Below are 20,722 nucleotides of genomic sequence, written 5' to 3'. Positions count from 1 at the left end.
AAGCTTTCAATAACACTTTCAATGACCCGCTTTCTGTCTTCTTGGGTCTTGGCCGTACTGTATGGGGAAACTATATATTACAACACTATTACACTAAAACACACTTGGAATTGGAATAGATCTAAATGGTTTTGTACTTGAGCTAAACACACACACTGGGATTATAGTGAAGAGAGATCTTTCTATCTCTCACTGGACCTGATAGCCCAGTTTCACCCTCATATTTTTCACCATTTCCTCTGAGAAATGAACAGTTGGCAAAGTGTAATTGGTGTCTTGTGGTGTATGGAAAATATGTTAGAGCAAGCTGTGAGGAGAGAAGAAACAGACTCAATACAACAGCTCTGTGTGCGAATTCCTACCCTCAAAGAACCTACTACAATTGACGAATAACTACTTGTCATAGATACATGTAGGTATGCAGGCGTGCAACATAAATACATTCCTACACATACCTCATGCTTTGCATTATTATCAAAGTTGAAACAGTTGTGCTGCTTCATAATTTTTATGGAATTATCTGATGAATAGAAAGTTCAAAAGAACAGCAATTTATAATAGAAATCTTTTGTTACATTATAAATGTCTTTACTGTCACTTTGATCATTTTAATTAGTCTCTTCTGAATACAGTCTCTTCACCATACACTCTTAGAAGAAATGGTTCTATTTAGAACCAGAAATGGTTCCATCCCCCGCTTCATATATGGAACTCCAAAATAGTTCTATATAGAACCATTTTTTTTTTTGGTTAAAGGTTCTATTGCAACGCATTCTCACCCCAAGGCGTCACCTTTGACCATGCTTCAATATTTGACGTTTTAGGCGCCCTTTAGCGTCACTTACATGACGCGATCCTACGGCGTCATATAACTGACGCTAAAGGAAAGCGTCTGTTAGAGGACGCGGTTAGGTTTAGGTGTGGGGTGGGGGTAGGGTACACGCGATCCTAGGGCGTCATCTAATTGACGCTAAAGGGCGCCTAAAGCGTCAGATATTGAAGCATGTCCAAATGCTTCCCAAGGCGTCAGTTAGGTGACGCCTTGGGAGTGAGAATGGGCTGTCTATTGGCCAAGTGGAACCCCACGGTTCTATATAGAACCCAGAGGAACCCTTTTTTAAGAGTGTATAGAACCTTTTAGGGGTTCCAAATACGTAGCGCTGATAGAACCTTTTAAGGTTCTATATAGAACCTTTTCTTCTAAGAGTGTAGTTTATTATTTATATTTTTTTAGTATTATTCCAAACTTTTAGCTTGGTACTGTAGTCTATCTATGACATTCTGACGCAGAACCGAACATCAGGAATGTGAGTGCTGAGCTATAATGCCGATGAATTCCCAGGCTGGATTATTTGTAACGCGTATGAAGTCAAACGTACAGTAGTTCCCGCTGTGTTGAGCTCACCGACTGAGTCATACGAGCTCCAATAACCTGCATCTGGTTTTCCATTCACGTAAAGAACCCTTCTACTCGCGAACAGAAATGTGTGTTATGACAAGCAGAAGACAGAGAGAGGGAGAAAAGGAGGAAGAGAAATATTGGTGATTTGAAAGGCTTACAGAGAGCCACCATTAGATAAGGGACATTAACATCTCCAACAGCCAGTAAAAATGAACGACCAAAAAACAGTCCCGTAATACATCACGTCAACAGTCAGACACACTCTCACTAAGTCTCACAGCTGTCAGCATGTGCCACTTCTAATCCGCCATCGCAGCTTACACACATTATCCCAGCAAAAGACCACTCGCAATGTGTGCAGCTGTAATTAAACTAGCATCCGTTTCGTGACGTTTACGCTTCAAAACTACCATGATGTCCCAACTCGACACAAAAACACAAAAATGACTTGTAAGTCATGACTTGTAAAGTGGTATGCATAAACAAATGACTTGTTAAGTAGTATGCATAAACGTAATTTATGCATAGTAATTTTACACATTATTTATTTTTTTGCAGAAGTGTTTTAAGATGAAACTGTGGGCCGGATTTTTTGGCCGGATCTCAAAACCAGTGAAGAACAATAGATCATTTAACCCAAATTAATTCCAAAAGACCATATAAATAATAAGAAACTATGTTTTGCTTCAGGAAAATGAAGACTATTAACATTTGTTGCATTGCAACCTGACATATTTCCACAGATTATTATGAGTGGAATGTGGAAAAATAACTATATTTAAAAGTGTTTATGCATCGTGGTAATCAGTGTTGGGTAAGTTACTCTAAAAAAGTAATTAATTACTAGTTATTACCTCTTCAACAGTGTAATTAAATTACTGTACTAATTACACTCTAAAAAAATGCTGGGTTGTTTCAACCCAGTTTTGGGTAAAATATGGACAAACCCAACTATTGGGTTAAAATTATCATTTAAAAATGTAACCCAATGGCTGGGTTTGTCCATATTTTACCCAAAATTGGGTTAAAACAACCCAGCATTTTTTAGTGTATTTAATTACTTTTAATTACTAATTACTTTCAAAATCCCATATCAATCTCAACCAGCTGAATAATACAAGATAGACACGAATTTGTTTTAAATCGTTCAAATAAATACTATAAAATTGCATGAATTATCCTTAAACAGACCAAGGTGGATTATAAAAACATACTTTTTAGCATCAGACAATACATTTTGATGTTGAACCCACTATTGTTTTATGTCTGATCTCATGACATTTCACACTTTTTTCATACATATTTTACAATAATTCATACGAATTTGTAGGAGTGCGGTCATACGATTTAGACACCTCATAAAATGCACACGAATCGCTGTGAGATCGGATTGATTTACCTCAATTACATCAGAAGTAACTGTAATTAAATTACAGATAAATTAAGAGTAATTCCTTACTTTACATTTTCAAGGGAAAAGTAATTAAATTAACTAATTACTTAGTAATTAGTTACACCCAACACTGGTGGTAATATACAGTATGTTATACTGCCTCGAATTTAGGGTTAAAATACATTTAAATAAAATACATTTTTATTAAAATAACAAATTACAATTATGTGTCCTTTTTACTGCAATTGAGTTTCGAAAATCTAATGACAATAACAGAGAATGAGAATTACCAAAACACAAACTCAAAAGGATGCATTACATTAGGATTATGATGTTTTTGAAGAAAAAAAAATTCTTAATTCCCATAAAGATAGGCTAATGCACATGCCAAAAAACTAAATGGTTCTTAAAATAGCTTTTATTTTCTTTATGCAAGATGAAACATAACATATACAATTTAGTTTCCATGCATTTTGTGTGCTGCTAAAAAAAAAGCTATTAAACTTGCCATAAAATACTACTGGTTGAGACTGTAATAAGATTAATGACAAAAATACTCTTCCCATCACTGTTTTTGGCAGCAGCCGAATGATAAAATACAGGTTGCACCAACCAACTTGGTAAGTAAAACTTTGCCAGTGCGTCCACTTTATCCTCATTGAAAATCGCTTGAACGCACATAACATCATAATTATGTCTTTGGAGCTTGTAATGGGAACCTCTCAGCATTAATAAATGAACTGATGTACAGCGTAACAGCAATTATACACAGTTTCAGACATGGCTCATCCCATCCAATGTTAAAGTGTTTTATAGTTTAGTAGATGTAGTGTTTGTAATGTGTGTAACAGCATCTGACCTGTAGGACCTCCTCTGTGTCTTTGGCTTTGCCTGACGCTGTGGAGCTCTTGGCACTGGCGGCAGCGGCGGCCTGTTTTCTCTTGGCTCTCTCCGCCTGCGCGTTGGTGAAGTAGTTCACGGCGGCGAACTCGATGAGAGCAGAGAAGACGAAGGCGAAACACACCGCGATGAACCAATCCATGGCCGTGGCGTACGAGACCTTGGGCAGGGAGTGGCGCGCGCTGATGCTGAGGGTCGTCATCGTGAGCACGGTGGTGATTCCTGTGAGAAGAGTACATTCAAATTCATTTTCGGCTTTCTTTAGTGTTGCTGTTTGAGCACTTACAAAGCACAAAGTCACTCCAAAGGGAGTTATTCTCTATATCTAACTCCTTGAAACGCCTCCATTGTAGTCTTGAGTTTTCTTCCTGGAACGAACAAGTCACAATAATCCTCATCTAAATAATTCCCGCCCAAGGCATACGCAAAATAAAGGGGCGGGGCCTGATTGAGTTAGGTAGTAGTGTGTTGAAACATACAGTTATGGTAAGGAGACACGCTGGAAGCAATTGACCAATCAGAACAAACTGGTCCAGCCGACCAATCAGAGCACATTACACTTTTCGGAAGGAGGGGCTTCATAGACACCGTAACTAAACAGTGTTATGGCGCTTTCCCATTACCAGCTCGCTTTACAGAGGTCTTTTCTAGGACCCTTCGAGTCATGACTTGAAAAAAGATTTGTTCATTTTGATGAACGAGTTCGAACAGGAGAGTCACGAACGAGCCTTATTCATCGTCTGGTGTCGTTTAAAGGCCTTTGAAGCTGCACTGAAACTCTCATTTAGACCTTGAACCATTTGGTTCCCATTGAAGTCCATTATATGGAGAAAATCCTGGAATGTTTTCATTAAAAACCTTAATTTCTTTTCGACTGAAGAAAGAAAGACATGGACATCTTGGATGACATGGGGGTGAGTAAATTATCAGTAAAAGTTTCTTTAAAACTGAACTACTCCTTTAAGTTATGATAATTAAGATGGTCTGTAATGACTTCAGAATGAAAATACTGATCTTTATAGGTCATTTCTACTGACATAATCCGTCTTTGTTGCTTATAAACCGGTAAATCTACTTCACCTGTGAGTGCAAATCATAAATGTAAACCAACTGTTTGAGTATATTTCAAAACTCTCTATATATTAGTGATAATAATTCCTTTATTCTCTTCTCTTTCCAGGCTGTGTTTCCCTTAGGGGTTCATTAAAACTGACCACCATGAAACAATGTAATTTGCTGAGAGTTTAAAATCAATGAGCAAAACTATTAGTACCCCATTAGTTTACCACAAAAGTCCATAACATTAGGCTAACTGGATATAAAGACACAATAAGGCATAATGAACCAATAATTGAAAGAAGAGATCTTCCACTTTTAGGCAGTATCGAAATTGTGTAATCTCATTTATTTGCATAAAACTCTTAAAAATACAGCTTCTTTATTGGCATCAATGGTTCAATGAAGAACCTTTAACAATCATGGAAACTTTCTGTTTATTTATTTATTTATTATTATTATTATTATTATTTTCAAATAATAAAATGGTTAAATTTAAGCAATGTTCACTGAAAGATTCTTTGGAAAAAAAAAACTGCAAAAAAACTCTATTTTTAAGAGCTAATGACAAAAAATAAATCGCAAAGGGTCTTGATTATATCCTTCAAGAATGGTTTGAATCATGAAAATAGTTGAGAAATAAAGGGATTTGTGATGTCAATCAAAAAAGATCGTTATTTCAGCCGTTGTTCAACATTTTGCTTAATTGGAATATGGAAAAATTACTTATTTAGGAGTATTTTCTCCTCCTTTATGATGAGCTATATCTTGTTATTATTTGGATTTTACATATATATTTTTTTAACAATGTTCGGCTTGCAGGACTTCTCCAAACACTCACGCTTTGGTCAATCTACAGGGTTATTTGGTTTATGGGGTCACGCGAAACGATGAACTCTATAGCAGTAACACTGTGAACCACCAGGGGGAGTCAGGAATTCACTCTTAACCCGAATGTCTTAAGTTGGAAGCGTTTCTGCCACAGAGCAGTGAGCATGCCAGACGTGAGTCACACACACACACACCAACACACAAATACACACAATCACGGAGGCAGCCTGTATCCCTTCTCCTCCCACACACACAGAATCTCTCTCGACTCACACATACACCCACATGCACACGCTAATAAAACATAAGAAAACACACACACAAACCTCTTGCACATAAAGCCAACCCCGCACACAAGACTAACACACTCTCCTACATATTTTCTCTGTATTCCTGAGTTTGCAAGTGCCTGTAGATGTTAGAAATAAACACGGACACGAAAAGACACTTTCACAGTAATGGTTTGTTGGTTGGCGTGACAGCTGTTTTCTGAACCACTCGAGTCCACTTGAAACGAAGCCTGTCAAGAACACGTCTGGGTCAAATTTCAACAACAAACAAAAATATTTTTATGACCATTGCATTTGCATTATTTGTATTGGCATTAAGCACATGTGCCATCAGTTCTTCTTATTATCGTAATAATGTGTAAATAAATTATACATGATGTTTTTTGTTGTACTGCCTTTATGCTTATTTAATAAAAACACTATCATAAGTACTTTTTTTTCAATACTAAAAATACAATACTATAAATCTAATATTAAAAATCACCTAAGAATTAAAATAAATAAAAAAAAAAAACATTACAATAATGACAATTTGTGGGGAAAGTTTTTAATTGTCAAAAAGAAAACTTTGAAAAATAAAAAAAACTTAAAGGTCCTAAAATATTTATCTATTGTTCTTAATATTTCAAACTATAATCCTTTTTAGTTCATATATTATTTGACATATTATAGAAATATTTTACTTTAGGAACACCTGTTCAATTTCTCATTAATGCAATTATCTAATCAACCAATCTCATGGCAGTTGCTTCAATGCATTTAGGGGTGTGGTCCTGGTCAAGACGATCTCCTGAACTCCAAACTGAATGTCAGAATGGGAAAGAAAGGCGATTTAAGCAATTTTGAGCGTGGTCTGAGTATTTCACAATCTGCTCAGTTACTGGGATTTTCACACACAACCATTTCTAGGGTTTACAAAGAATGCTGTGAAAAGGGAAAAACATCCAGTATGCGGCAGTCCTGTGGTCGGAAATGCCTTGTTGATGCGAGAGGTCAGAGGAGAATGGGCCGACTGATTCAAGCTGATAGAAGAGCAACTTTGACTGAAATAACCACTCGTTACAACCGAGGTATGCAGCAAAGCATTTGACGAGTCGAACATGAGTAGCTTACGTCGGCGATCCAAAGTGTGGCTTCACTTTTCTAAAAATAACGAAATCTCGGCAAAATGCAAAATTTGTGACAAAAGGAATATTTGTGACAGAAGGAGTATTTCCTTCAGAAAGGCCGTTGGTTAGCAAGGTTAGCTAAACTTTTTTGACCCTGCCTCTTAAAAGAATCAGAATCGAGAATCGTTAGGAACCGGAATCGAATCAAGGAATCGGAATCAGAATCGTTCAAATTCAAACGATACCCAACCCTAACCATGTCCCCATCCTCTGATGGCTACTTCCAGCAGGATAACGCACCATGTCACAAACACGCTTGAATCATTTCAAATTGGTTTCTTGAACATGACAATGAGTTGACTGTACCAAAATGGCCCCCACAGTCACCAGATTTCAACCCAATAGAGCATCCTTGGGATGTGGTGGAACGGGAGCTTCGTGCCCTGGATGTGCATGCCACAAATCTCCATCAACTGCACCCTATAATGCATGTCTCAAAGCTGCTACTGCCTTCCGTGAGTGTCATTCTTTGGATCTCTTACCACATACCTGTGGTAGACAAACACAAGTGCTGTTCTGTGCATGTTAATTTGGTCAAAGGACAAAAGCATGAATAAAACAGTGAAGTCAACACCTCTACCTGAGTTACCTAGCTACAGCGGTAAACAGGAGCTGCTAGTGCTCACGGGGGCACTCGGATCTGCGGGGGCAGGCCGAGGGATTTGCATCGAACTCGGGTTTAAACCAAAAACTGCCTATAAGATGAGCTCACAGCTCTGGAGAATCATCCACACTCTCTGGAAAACTTCACACGATCACAGCGCACTCACAAACGCCCACATACAGACCGATCTGGAGCGATCAATAGGTACATCACAAGCTACATTTAGCCAGAGGTGCTGGATGTGTTTTTTTCTTCCGTTTCACTGCCGAATCCACAGTACTGCGAGAGCTTTGCTTTAGTGCCTTTCTGCTATTGGCTGAGAAGGATGAGCGAACTGTCCCCAAAACAAGCCAACACTAATAATAGAGCAAACAAATGAGGTTACAGAGCCGGTCACGGCCTTCTATCAGATGCTAACTAACAGAAAAAAGTAACTAGTTCACATTTAAAGACAATTATGTGAATATGTACTGACCCTCATGTCTGTTCAAACCAGTTTCGACAATGTTATGTGAAGATGTCAGATTTGATGTCAAACCGCATTGATTCTCAGTCAATTTCTTGAATGGGTCCTATTCTATTTTATATTCTAGTTTATGGCATGGATATGTGAAAGATTATTAGCATATGCGCATATGCTAATTGTATTCGACTCATGTCAAGTAAGATTTATTTGTATGGCATTTTACACAATATACACATTGTTCAAAAGCAGCTTGTTAATGCTTATAATGTCTTAATATCTCCGTGGCATTTAGCTGAGCTGTATGAATGTAATTTAGTTTACTTTCTCCAACAATATATACTTTATACTGTAGTACAGGCCCATCAGATAAAGTTGGACTTATATCAAATCTTTGTATAAAGAGTTGGGTGATAATATAGTTTGCATTAATAAATAAAAAATCATCAAGTTGAGATTTGATGTATATTATACATCGCACTTCATGAATGTACTGTTCTGACATTACAACTAAATGACCCATTTTTTACAGCTTAAATGGTCCAAGTAGAGAAAAACAAGGCAAACGTTTCATTAAACACTACCAAACTAATTTCAAACTACATTGTGCTGACAAAGGTAGTAAAACAAATCAGTAACTGAGCCATTAGGAAGCCTACACTAGATCCATGTGTAGAGAAAGCGAAATATGGACGCCATCCCAGAACAGATAAACAACAGATCATTGTGGTCTCCTGCTGCGTTGCATCAAAAACCCACCCTGTCATTACCCAGAAACCCCTTCACTAAGCACACTTCCATCTAGGACACCAAAAGCCGCTCCTCTGGCCCGAGTCCAAGCGCACCGCACTGTTAGTAGCCATCTGAAGGTGGGTCATTGTTACACTTTTCCAGTGGAGAATGAGAGCGTGCTATTCTCAGCATCTCTAGTGCCCCAGGTTATGTGTGGAGGGAAACAGGAGGTGTGTGCGCGAGCGAGCGTGTGCCAGTGTATGTAGATGTGTTTTTGTCATGTAAAGATAAGGACTGATCGGGCACATGGAGCTCAAGCGATGCCTGCCAGTGGAAACGAGAGCTTGCGCCTCAACTATTAAAGGATTAGTTCACTTTTGAAAAAACTTTTGCTGATAATTTACTCACCCCTATGTCATCCAAGATGTCCATGTCTTTCTTTCTTCAGTCAAAACGAAATTAAGGTTTTTGATGAAAACATTCCAGGATTTTTCTCCATATAATGGACTTCAATGGGATGGTCCACAAGACAGTTAATAACAGTTTCAGATGCAGCTTCAAATGTCTTTAAACGACACCAGACGATGAATAAGGGTCTTATCATGCGAAACGATCGGTTATTTCAAAACTTATTCCAAAAATGTAACTTTTCTAAGGACAAATGCTAGACTTGCTCTATTCTGTGAGGCGCGTTTGTAACGTCACGTAATACGTAATTACGTTCAAAAGGTCACGGGCGACGTAGCCGGAAGTACAGAGTCAGTGTTTACAAGTTGAACGCATAGCAGAGAATGTCTAATTGAAGAGAATTGGCACTGGCTGGTTACTTCCGGGTTCAGGACTGGCTGCAGTAACGCGTCTCTGTCCATGCGGGGGCGCTCGCGGTCGAGTGCAGAATGAATGGGAGTCAATGGGGTTTCATCCCCAGAAATCCACTTTTCTCAGGATGTAATTTTTTTTCAAGTAATTTGAAAGTTGTATCCAAAAGGGAGGGCTAAGATAATACACTCAGCTGAAAATTGCATTTTTAAGTTCACTTATCTGTTCTAAAAATCCGTTCAAAAATGTGATGACGTCACACAACGATGACGTCCGGCCAACAACGGCCTGACCTGTAAGAAATCAAAAGGACATAAGTACTTGTTCATTCGACTTTTGTCCTATAATCTATAGTGAACTTGCGTAATCAACAATAAAATCTATGTTAATTTAACGACAAGCAGGTGAAAGGGATACATTTAGCCGTTTAGCCCCATAGACTCCCATTCATTCTGCTCTCGCCCGCGATCACCTCCAGTGGAATTCTAATGGAACTGCAACCAGGATAATACACAACGGGGCTAATAGGAATTGCCAAGGCTCTCCGTTAGACGGGCTCTGCGCATAGGTTGAACGTGCAAACTAACCCAAACGCCGTTTACAAAAAAAGGAATTAAAAGGTAAAACAACGATGTCGGACGATTTTGATTCTGTACTTCTGGCTACGTCGCCCGTGACCTTTTGAACATAATTACGTATTACGTGACGTTACAAACGCGCCTCAGAGAATAGAGCAAGGCTAGCATTTGTCCTTAGAAAAGTTACATTTTGAAATTTACGTTTTGAAATAACCGATCGTTTCGCATGATAAGACCCTTATTCATCGTCTGGTGTCGTTTAAAGACATTTGAAGCTGCATCTGAAACTGTTATTAACTGTCTTTTGATACTTGAACCATCCGGTTCCCATTGAAGTCCATTATATGGAGAAAAATCCTGGAATGTTTTCATCAAAAACCTTAATTTCATTTCGACTGAGGAAAGAAAGACATGGACATCTTGGATGACATGGGGGTGAGTAAATTATCAGCAAAAGTTTTTTCAAAAGTGAACTAATCCTTTAAGACTGTATGGGCAGGTGAAATCGTGAACATGAAGCTCATTTAACAAGCTTACACTCACATTTTTTTGTTTGTTAACTTGATCCTGCAACACACACAAAACCAAACTATCATTTTCATAGTACTGGGTATCGCCAATTACCTTATGATATGATCCACTTCGTGACACGCGTTATGATTCAGTACTTTGTGACGCATCACAGCATCATGCATCAGGACGGAAGCCAAACCAAACCAAACTAACACTTTAACACAACCAGAAAACCCCCTTCACACAGATGATTATCTTGCTTCACACATATTCTCGGTTAGTAATTAATCCTTGGTTGTCAAGATTTGAGATTTCACACTGTACATACACTACCATTGAAAAGATTTATTAAAGAGGACCTATTATGTTTTTTCAACTTGTAGTGTAATGTTGCTGTTTGAGCATGAAAAAGTTACATAGTTCAAAGTGACTCCAGCGGGAGTTATTCTCGAGAGTAATAATGAGATCTACATCAGTGTCTGTTTCTGAACTCCCTGAAACGCATCGATTGTAGTCTTAAAGGTCCCGTATTATGCCCCTTTTCATAAGATGTAAAATAAGTCTCTGATGTCCCCAGAATGTGTATGTGAAGTTTCAGCTCAAAATACCCAAAAGATAATTTTTTACAGCATGTTTAATTGTCATTTTTTGGGGCTCAGAAAAACGCGCTGTTTAGGTGTGTGCCCTTTAAATGCAAATAAGCTGCTGCTGCCGGCACAGGGGGCGGAGCTTCAGCTCATGCAATTTCATTTCACGGAATGATGATAATATCAGAGACGGACAATAATGAGAGTCGGACAATAATGCCTACAGAGTCAGAGTGCTGTATAGAGATGGAACAGGTATAGTTTAGGAGTTTAATTACGGTTATTATAACGTATTTGACATCTGGTTTTATGCATCCATTATTTATTAACAGTGTTGTGCAAGTTACTTCCAAACTGTAATACATTAGGTATTACTTGTTACTGTTATTTAAAAGTAATTCATTACCTTACAATATTACTGTCCCAGAATTGTAATGCGTTACATTACTCATGTATTACTTTTGAGTTACTTTCACCAAAATAACTAAGTAGAACTTAACATTGGGGCTGTAACGATATGCAATATGAAACCGAAATCGCGATTCGCCACATCCACGAACCTACAGAATCGCGACACACCTCTTCCAACTCCAGCGTTATTCTCTTTACCGTCCATATCCAATGCTACCTTCTTTAAATTAGGCTATTAGTATTATTTGAAGTTAAAATTATAAAATACGTAGACCTACACCACAAAACTAGTTAATGTAAATTATTTAAAATTGGGGAAGTTCAGCATTATGGACATGACAAATAAAAATTCTCAGAAAATTCATGTATTGAAACGTATATAGGCTATTTCCTTAAAGGACTCCAGACATTAGACAAATATCAGTCTATGTTTTATTTTTATTATTAGGAAAAAGACACACATTCATGCGTGACAAAAAAATAATTGTAATTACACTGCGCAATTAAGTGTAATTGGCTCTCCAGTCTCCATAGAACTTAAAATATTCATTTTATTTTAGTTTTCGTGTTCGTTTATGAGGAAAAAAAACAATGTTCCAGACGCGACCGCTCTGAACTGGCACTAAAAGACTGCTTTAAAACTTTCACATAGTCTGTTGCCTTTAAAAAGTAAAAGCAGACAATACACTGTAATACAACTACAAGCCTCACTGAAATGTAACGAGTAAAATATTACTGAAAATTGATTAGTAATGCCTTACACTACTGCGTTACAGCAAAAAGTAATATGTTACAGCAAAAAGTAATATGTTACTGTAATGTATTTCTTTTGTAATGTGTTACTCCCAACACTGTTTATTAATAGCCTACAAGTCTGCTGTTTCGGACCAGGTCCGAATGATGATCAAACATATACTGATGAGTTTAATAAAGTATATTGTACATAACACAAAAGATGAAGCATCAGTTTTACTTCAGAAATTCACCGTAAGAGCTGAGTAAAGAAGTGCACAAGTTGAGGGAGTTGAGGGAGCATTCCTGTGGGCGGACGTTAGTCAAAAAACTGTACTGACGTCATGTAGGGATGTAGTCGAAACGGGCCGTTCGATGTAGGCTACTTCTGTTAAATAAAATATCTCACTTGGCATTGAACTTTGAGCTTTATAATTTTACAGATATTTTTTATACTTTAACAACAACATTACACACTAACTGGGATCATGAAGAACAGGACCAATTGAGAATATTTCAATTGAACATTTTTTACAAGATAATTGCAACTAAAAATTTTTTTTTTATATTTATACCACATTGAAAATAATCCAAATTGCTGATTTTTTGGAGTATAGAAGAGGCATTTATTTTACTTTTGTCCATTTGTAAATAAATTCTGGTCAAGTGTCCAAATTTGGTTAAAGACGAATAGAATAGAACTTACCATAACAGCACAAACGATTGTACTTGGTCATTTTACAGGTAGTTTTCTTTTGTTAAATACAATTTTATTAATGGGGAAAATGTTTATTTTTAAAACAAAAACATCATCAAGCTTGTGTTTAGATCACTTTAAGAATGTTATAAGGTCACATCTTCGTTTAGAAAAGATAATAGCAGAAAGTAAAAATAGAATGAATGAATATAATAAAAAATGGAGTAATATTCTATGTATATTATAATTATATGAAATTTTGTAGTTTTCCTATCTTTTTCATATCATATTTATTCTTCTGTCGTAATATATTTTGTAAAGTGTGTCTACACTGTAAAAAACATTCTCTAGATTTGTTATCACAACATATTTTCTTTTGTCAAATCAACTTTATAATAATTTATTTAGTTCGGATAACTTATTATTTTGAGTTTCTGATGGTTAAATTAATCTCCTTCATTCTATTAACTCACTTTTTCCAGTTCAATCAACTTAAAATTTTAAGGCAACCCAGCTTACTTACTTTTTTAAGTTAAACCAACAATATTTTTTACAGTGTAGTAATCACAACATTTTTTCTTTTGTCAAATCAACTTAAATAATTTATTTAGTTCAGATAACATATAATTTTGAGTTTCTGATGGTTAAATTAATCTCCTTCATTGTATTAACTCACTTTTTCCAGTTCAATTAACATAAAATTTTAAGGCAAACTTACTTTTTTAAGTTAAACCATCAATATTTTTTACAGTGTTAGTTTTTTCATGTATGTTCTGGGGTATGAATGTGAGGATGAATGTATAAGCATGTAGAGTTTCTGGCTGTAAATTGTATTTCTTATGAAATAAAGAAAAAAAAAAAAAACGGGACCTTTAAGTTTTATTCCATGAACAAACACATCACAATATCCCTCATTTAAATAATTCCCGCTAAAATCATATGCCAAAAAGGGGGCGGGGCCTGTTTAAGTTAGTTAGTAGTGTGTTGAAAGTAAACCCTGGGATTACAGAAAGGGGCGGGACATATCTGAAACACGCTACCGCAGAAACTGAAAATTCTCAGGAAAGCATCATCTGTCTAAAAAACAATCGTAACCGTTGGTAAAATACCGAACTTGTCCTTTAACACAGTTCATAATCGTTTGTCATTTGCTAAACAATTTAATGTAGCATCTCTAGTATAGCACAACTTCACACTGTATATCCTCAGCGATGCAATCAGGGTCGAAAAGTAATGCTAACCCACTTTCAAAAGCAGCCTTCACGAAATTAACCCAGCATTACACACAGCAGCATAAAACAAAATGATAAAAAGAAAGACAAGTGTAAAAAAAAAGATAAATGGATAGAGGGAGGAAGGGAGATATGACAGAAGGAAACAGATCTTCTCACTACATTTGCATGAAAATGGTGTTGGCGGCTCAAACAGTGCAGAAGATTTGAGAGTAACACATACCAAAGACAGTTCTGGCGGGTACGGATTCCTTATTTATCCAGAAAGACACTTGGGAAAGGATTACAGTCATGATGCAGGGGATGTACGTCTGAATCATGAAGTAGCCCATTTTCCGTTTCAAGTGGAAGTAGACCGTCATTACCACATATTCACCTGAAAGAGCAGAGAAACAGAAACGGGAAGTGCCTTATAATCCTGAAAGTGAACGCGCATAGGAACAAGGTCAGAAGAATGACAGTCTGTCACCACGGCAGACTTATTTTGGCTGAATAGCAAAGTTTTCTGGCAGTTAAGCTGCGCTGGCAGATTCATCTTATCTTAACAGAATGAGGCTTGCAGCCGTATTGGGAACCAGAGCTCCAGTCATCAAAACACACGCTGAATGCTCCAAATCTCGTATATGTCATTTTGATAAGGAAGATGTAGTAAATTTGCATTGTTTTCCCCCCTCCCCCCTTCTGTTTCACTGAAGTACACAGTAAAAAAAAAAAACAAGCCGTTCTGAAAGCGCTCAAGCGCCTTTACGTTTAAGCTGACATTACGCCATGTGGCATGAGTAAAATTGTTTTTCTTTTAATCTAGCTTACGACACTATCAAATGTTCTCAGTGATCAGGTGACTCTCGGACACAGACCAGGTGACTCTGAAAATGTGCGTGCTGAGAGATGTACGTGTGTGTATACGTGACTTTGAGAGTATTTGTTCAGACCTACTGTTTTTGTTGGAAGAAGACATCTGGCATTTGTAACGCACAGGCTAAACCGTAAAGGCATCAAATCTGTGGCGGCTCTATGTTTAAAATGTAATTCTTCCATTAGAGTGAGCAGTGGCCTATAATTAAGTCTAATCAAAGCATTCTAGATTTGCATTTTCAGAAAGAAATAGCAGTTCTTTGCAATGCAGCACGAGGATAGACTTTTAGGTAAGTTTAGGTTTTCTGTGTCAATTAAATAATGTTGTTTCATAGTCGCTGTTAAGAGTAACAGCCAGGCTCAACGTGGGAAGTTTAAGTGGTCATTTTGTTGACTGCATATAAAAATGCTGCATAATATGACATAATAACAGCCAATCAGAGCATATTATATGTTATTGTTATGGAATGTAGGATTTGGGACCAATGTTTTCATGGTAGGGGCCATATAAAATGAAAACAAGCTATTGTCAAAATGTCTATGAGGTCACAGCTGGCTTCGACATGTTTTTTAAATGGTAAAATGTACGAAAGAAGACCCCCCCACACACACACGTATATTCAATATGTGTTTATATGTGTCTGTGTGTGTGTAAAAGTTTCATATTGATCGCACTTTCAACATTAAATGTCATCATTGCAAATTTTTCATTCTAAATCCCTTTCTTTCATCTACTTGCATATTGGAATTGTGATTGGTCGGGTCAAAAATTAATTTTTTAATTTTATTCGGCAAGGATGCATTAAACAGATTAAAAGTGACAGTAAAAACAGCAGTTTTATTTTTTTATTATTTATTTATTTTTTCAAGATTAGAAAACCCGTAAATGAATATATTCTTCAATTCCATCATTTGGGGTCAGTAAGAATTTTTTTTGAAAGATTAATACTTTATTCAGCAAGGATGCATTAAACTGATAAAAAGTGACAGTAAAAACAGCAACACAATTGTTTTCAACATTGCAAATAATAAGAAACGTTTCCTGAGCATCAAATCGTCATATTAGAATGATTTGTGAAGGACCATGTGACACTGAAGACTAGAGTAATGATCCTGAAAATTCAGTTTTGCATAACAAGAATACATTCAATTTCTTAATACATTTAAATAAATTGGAAGATTATTTCACAATAATACTTTTTTATTGTATTTTTGATTAGATAAATGCAGTCGTGGTGAACATAAGAGACTAAAGGCACTTACACACCGGGACGAATATCAGCGCGCGTTATTCGTCAGCGTTTTTCAACGCGTTTTTTCCAACCCGATCTCACGACCAAAATCGTTCGAAATCGACGCATGATTAAAAAGTGTCTAATTCGTACGACCTCACTTGTACGAATTAGTACGATTTTGCTAAATCGTAAATATTTTACGAATTGGCCAATTCGTATGAATTCGTATGAATGACCTACCCCTTACCCCACCCCTAAACCTAACCATCACGTGGGTTTAGACAAATCGTTCAAATTCGTACGAGTGAGGTCGTACGAATTAGTACAAATTAGACACTTTTTAATCATGCGTCGAATTCGTACGAATTGGTCTTGAGATAGCGTAGGTTTTTTCACACCCAAACGATTTTCGCTGACGATGAGCCGAGTGAACATGCAAATTCAATCCCTGACATTAGATGGCACCAATTCGCTCTGAAATACCACTCCATGTTAGTTTTTTTTATCAAGATGTTTGTAGTCCCAGTCGCGTTTGTCATATAGTTCTTTATGTTCTAACACCGACGAGACCAGCAGCTCTACATTCATCTCGCCTCGCATCTTCCTCGTCTTATTTCTTCCTGGCAGTGTAGACGGCGACGCTACTTGGCGTATATCTTCTTCTCCGTTACGAATGTGTGCTCGCCAAGACCGTTTTGTGTTTGAGTGCCCCCAAGTTGTGTTTTACTGTAACTTCAGAAGCGTGAGCAAAAGCGCCATCTCATTGGTCGGATAGTTTTTTAAACAAAAAAAAAAAAAACGAACCCGAGGCGTTTTTTTTTTTAAATTACGATTATTTTACGCGTGGCGTTTTACACGTCAGTGTGCACACTCACATTGGCGCCCTTTGTTTAGTAACGAGGCGTTGAACGTCGGCGAATAACGCACGTGAAATTCGTCCCGGTGTGAACAGGCCTTCAGTTCTACAGTGTACGTTCAGGCTGTCAGTTGAAATCCGATTTTTTTGGACATCCGTTTGAAATCCAATCAGATTCAGACATTCAAATCGGATCTGAACAGTTGTTTTACACAATGTGGACAGTCAATAATTTTAGATTCCAATCTCAGATTTGGACTGAGAGTGTGAACGTAGTCTCACGCCGCCTTCACACTGGCAGTTGAAATCAGCTCCGATGCGGCTGCGAAACGACCGGAAGTCATTAATTTCCAATGGAGATTCGCAGACCGCATGCGAATGGGTCCGAAACGGGTCCGACCGAGTGCGGTGCGAAGAAAATCGTGTCCGTTGGTCATCCGGATGCGTTCAAAAATTTGAACTCCTGCGAAAAGCTACGGACGGTTCCTATCCGACAATTCCAGCGGAAGTTGAGCGTTGCTATGGTACTGATAAACAAACCTGAATTATTAACTTTTAATATAATAAATAACGATTTTATAACGATAAGTTGTCATGTCATTTTTTATTTTCATGACTTTCTAACGTTTATAAGGGCAATTAGAAGGTAGACATTGAACTATTGACCACTATATCATATTTTTTTAGCCGACCTGACATGTCAACGTCCTGAGCAACTTTCCTCACGCAGCATAACCCTAATCAGAGAGAAATCATACAGAACTGACAGAATCAAACTTTAATCTCTCCGCCATTTTTGTTCTACCCGCTTCCGACGCTTTTCACTGTGTAGTACGACGTCCGTTGGGAACGTATTGCATATTACGGAGCTGATTTAAACTGCCAGTGTGAAGGCAGCGTTACTGACCCCAACCTTTTGGACAGTAGTGTATACTGCAAGATATTCGCATGAAAAAATGTTGGCGTCATTGTGATAGTGTTTAATGTGAGTGTACCTGTGATGGACTTTACAGTCTCACTTGACACAGTCTGTCCAATCAGGTCGTACTGGACCAGGCTGGACGACTCAGGTGGGACCTCCACAGAATGCTGAGGGCCTTTGGTCCAGGTGTAGATCACCTCAGTCATTGGATAGGCATCTGATAAACAAAAGAGAGCCATCGTAACTAGAACAGAGGGAATATGTGTGTGTGTGTGCATAACCCTAACAATCGGACCATATCTGTGGCATTGTGTGTATCCCGGTGGAAATGAAAAAGACAGAAATGAGATTAAACACAGGGTAAGTGGAGACTTCTGCTGCAGTCTCCTGATGCTCAGGTTGTTCTCAAGAGAAAAAAGGCCTTAGGTAAAATGGAAACAAATGAGGCAATTGTTGGCATACTGCTGGAAACTGCAGGAAAAAAATGGTTCATATTGAGTTTTATGATCACAGATTTTGGTTGCTTTGGCAAATCTAATCAGGATTTGAGACTGCGGAAATGTGAAATTACAGGTTTCAGTAAAACTTTACAATAAGGTCACATTAGTTAATGCAAAAACAATGGGAAATTATACTGTTCGTTATAGGTTTATGTTAGCTCAGGTCCATTAAAACCTATTTACATATAGGCGACATTTGATTGTATGTTAACCCAGATTGTGTATTGCCCTGTTTTCATTTCTCAAGAGAAATGTCTGAGAGTTTTCTTAATTTCATTCCTGTCTTTGAGAAACAAAAAGATCTCATTTGTGATGTTCCCGTCCTGCAGGATATCCAAACCTGCTCCGATTTGCCAATCGGATGACCCAACTCCAATTTCACAACAACTGTCTAATTTTATTTCTATTTTTATTTCACCCAAGGAAATAAAGGAGTTTATACTTCAATTAAAGATATCTGGGAACTTCACCAGGTCTCCTGAGCTATGAAAGCGCAATCTATGAGCAATGAAATCTTCCTCTGGATATGCCTACGCACGGAACCGTCGGTATTGGTCCTCGAGCTCAGGGTCGAACGGTCGCCGCTAAAACACTGCTCTTTCCTCACTGCTGCCCACTTCCTCCACTGTGCGTGCCAATCTCAGATCTGAGCCAAGCAGAACAATCATCCTGACACAGAAATCAGATCCTCCGAGATGTTCTCCAGCTGAGAATCAGACAGATTTCATTTATGGAGGAGAAATCCATACATCAAACGGAGCAGAGACTTGACTGCGCATCCAGGAGTCCGTCGGCACGCTCCCTGCGCTCCTGTCCTCCTTTGAGATCCTCACCATCATCCTCATCTCTCTCCATCTTCCTTAATTCTCTTTTTTTCTCTCCTCATTGCTGTCTCTTTCTCCATTTCTGCTTCTGAACCCCCACACACTGGGAAACAGAGCAGAGGAAGGACTTCCAAGACACCCACCAACAACAACCCCATGAAAATAGAAAGAGAGAGCGCAAGAGAGGGGACAGAGAGACTAAATGAGTTTGAGTATGACAGATTTTTTTGAGGGGAACTGAACAAACCCTAGTGAGAGAGAAAGAGAGAGAGATACTGTATCAATGCAACTTGAGTTTAATTACAAACTACACTGATGTTTTCTCTCAGCGCAAACGTTTTTAATGATGAATAATGAGAAATTTTGGCCGATACAGAACAGATAACCAATAATTCTTTATATTTAAAAGCCGATAACGAATATATTGGCGGATAAATCTAAATCCAAGTTTACAAAACCAAATCTCACCATTAAAATCCATGTCCCAAGCACACACTTATATTGATCTCATTGTAATGTTATGACAAACTTGCACTGCACATGTTGTGTAAACCGTTTTGGTAACATTTTACAATAGGGGTGTACTAATAAGCATTAATTCATGCTTAACTAATGCACAGATAATACTGAATTAATGTGTGTTTTTTTTTTCTAATTGCTTAGTAAGATACCAGCCCACTTCTCAACAAAACACTTGATGTGACGAATTACTGGTAATGGTGTGTTCACACCGAACGCGAATTTAATTATTTACGCAAGTAGATTACATACAAAGTCATTCCAAAGACGCAAATAGATGCATCATTCGCGCCGGGCGTTGCGAATGACTCCAATTGGGCGACGCGTTTGCCGCGAATGTCTTCCGCGCAAGTTGAAAAATTTGAACTCGAGCGAATGTTCAACTAGACGCGATAGACGCGTATTTGACGCTCTATTTGGCGCGTATTTGACAGTACATTTACAGTACAGTCCTGTTACCCATGTACATACAATGTACTTATTAACTACACTATTAAATACACTGTAAGTACACGCAAGTACTGGGTGTACATAAGTACACTATTAAGTACACTGGACTGTAAAAGGAAGCATTAAATAATTATTCATGTCTAGAGGTTAGA

The 20,722-nt window shown here is 37.7% G+C and overlaps 1 protein-coding gene across 1 annotated transcript in view; it reads right to left on the bottom strand.

The window, feature by feature from the left end:
* Positions 1-20,722, bottom strand: part of gabra4 (gamma-aminobutyric acid type A receptor subunit alpha4) — a 38,175-nt gene that overhangs the window by 5,788 nt on the left and 11,665 nt on the right. Inside the window, exons 6-8 of the mRNA XM_039663100.2 lie at positions 18,351-18,494; positions 14,633-14,785; positions 3,655-3,917 (exon numbers count right to left, since the gene is read on the bottom strand). Of these exons, the coding sequence (XP_039519034.1) occupies positions 3,655-3,917; positions 14,633-14,785; positions 18,351-18,494 (560 nt within the window). The remainder of the gene's footprint in view (positions 1-3,654; positions 3,918-14,632; positions 14,786-18,350; positions 18,495-20,722) is intronic.

The sequence above is a fragment of the Pimephales promelas genome, chromosome 9 (genome assembly GCF_988280905.1).
Source record: "Pimephales promelas chromosome 9, fPimPro1.hap1.1, whole genome shotgun sequence".
Classification (NCBI taxonomy): Eukaryota; Metazoa; Chordata; class Actinopteri; order Cypriniformes; family Leuciscidae; genus Pimephales; species Pimephales promelas.
This window is presented reverse-complemented; position numbering and strand designations above follow the sequence as displayed.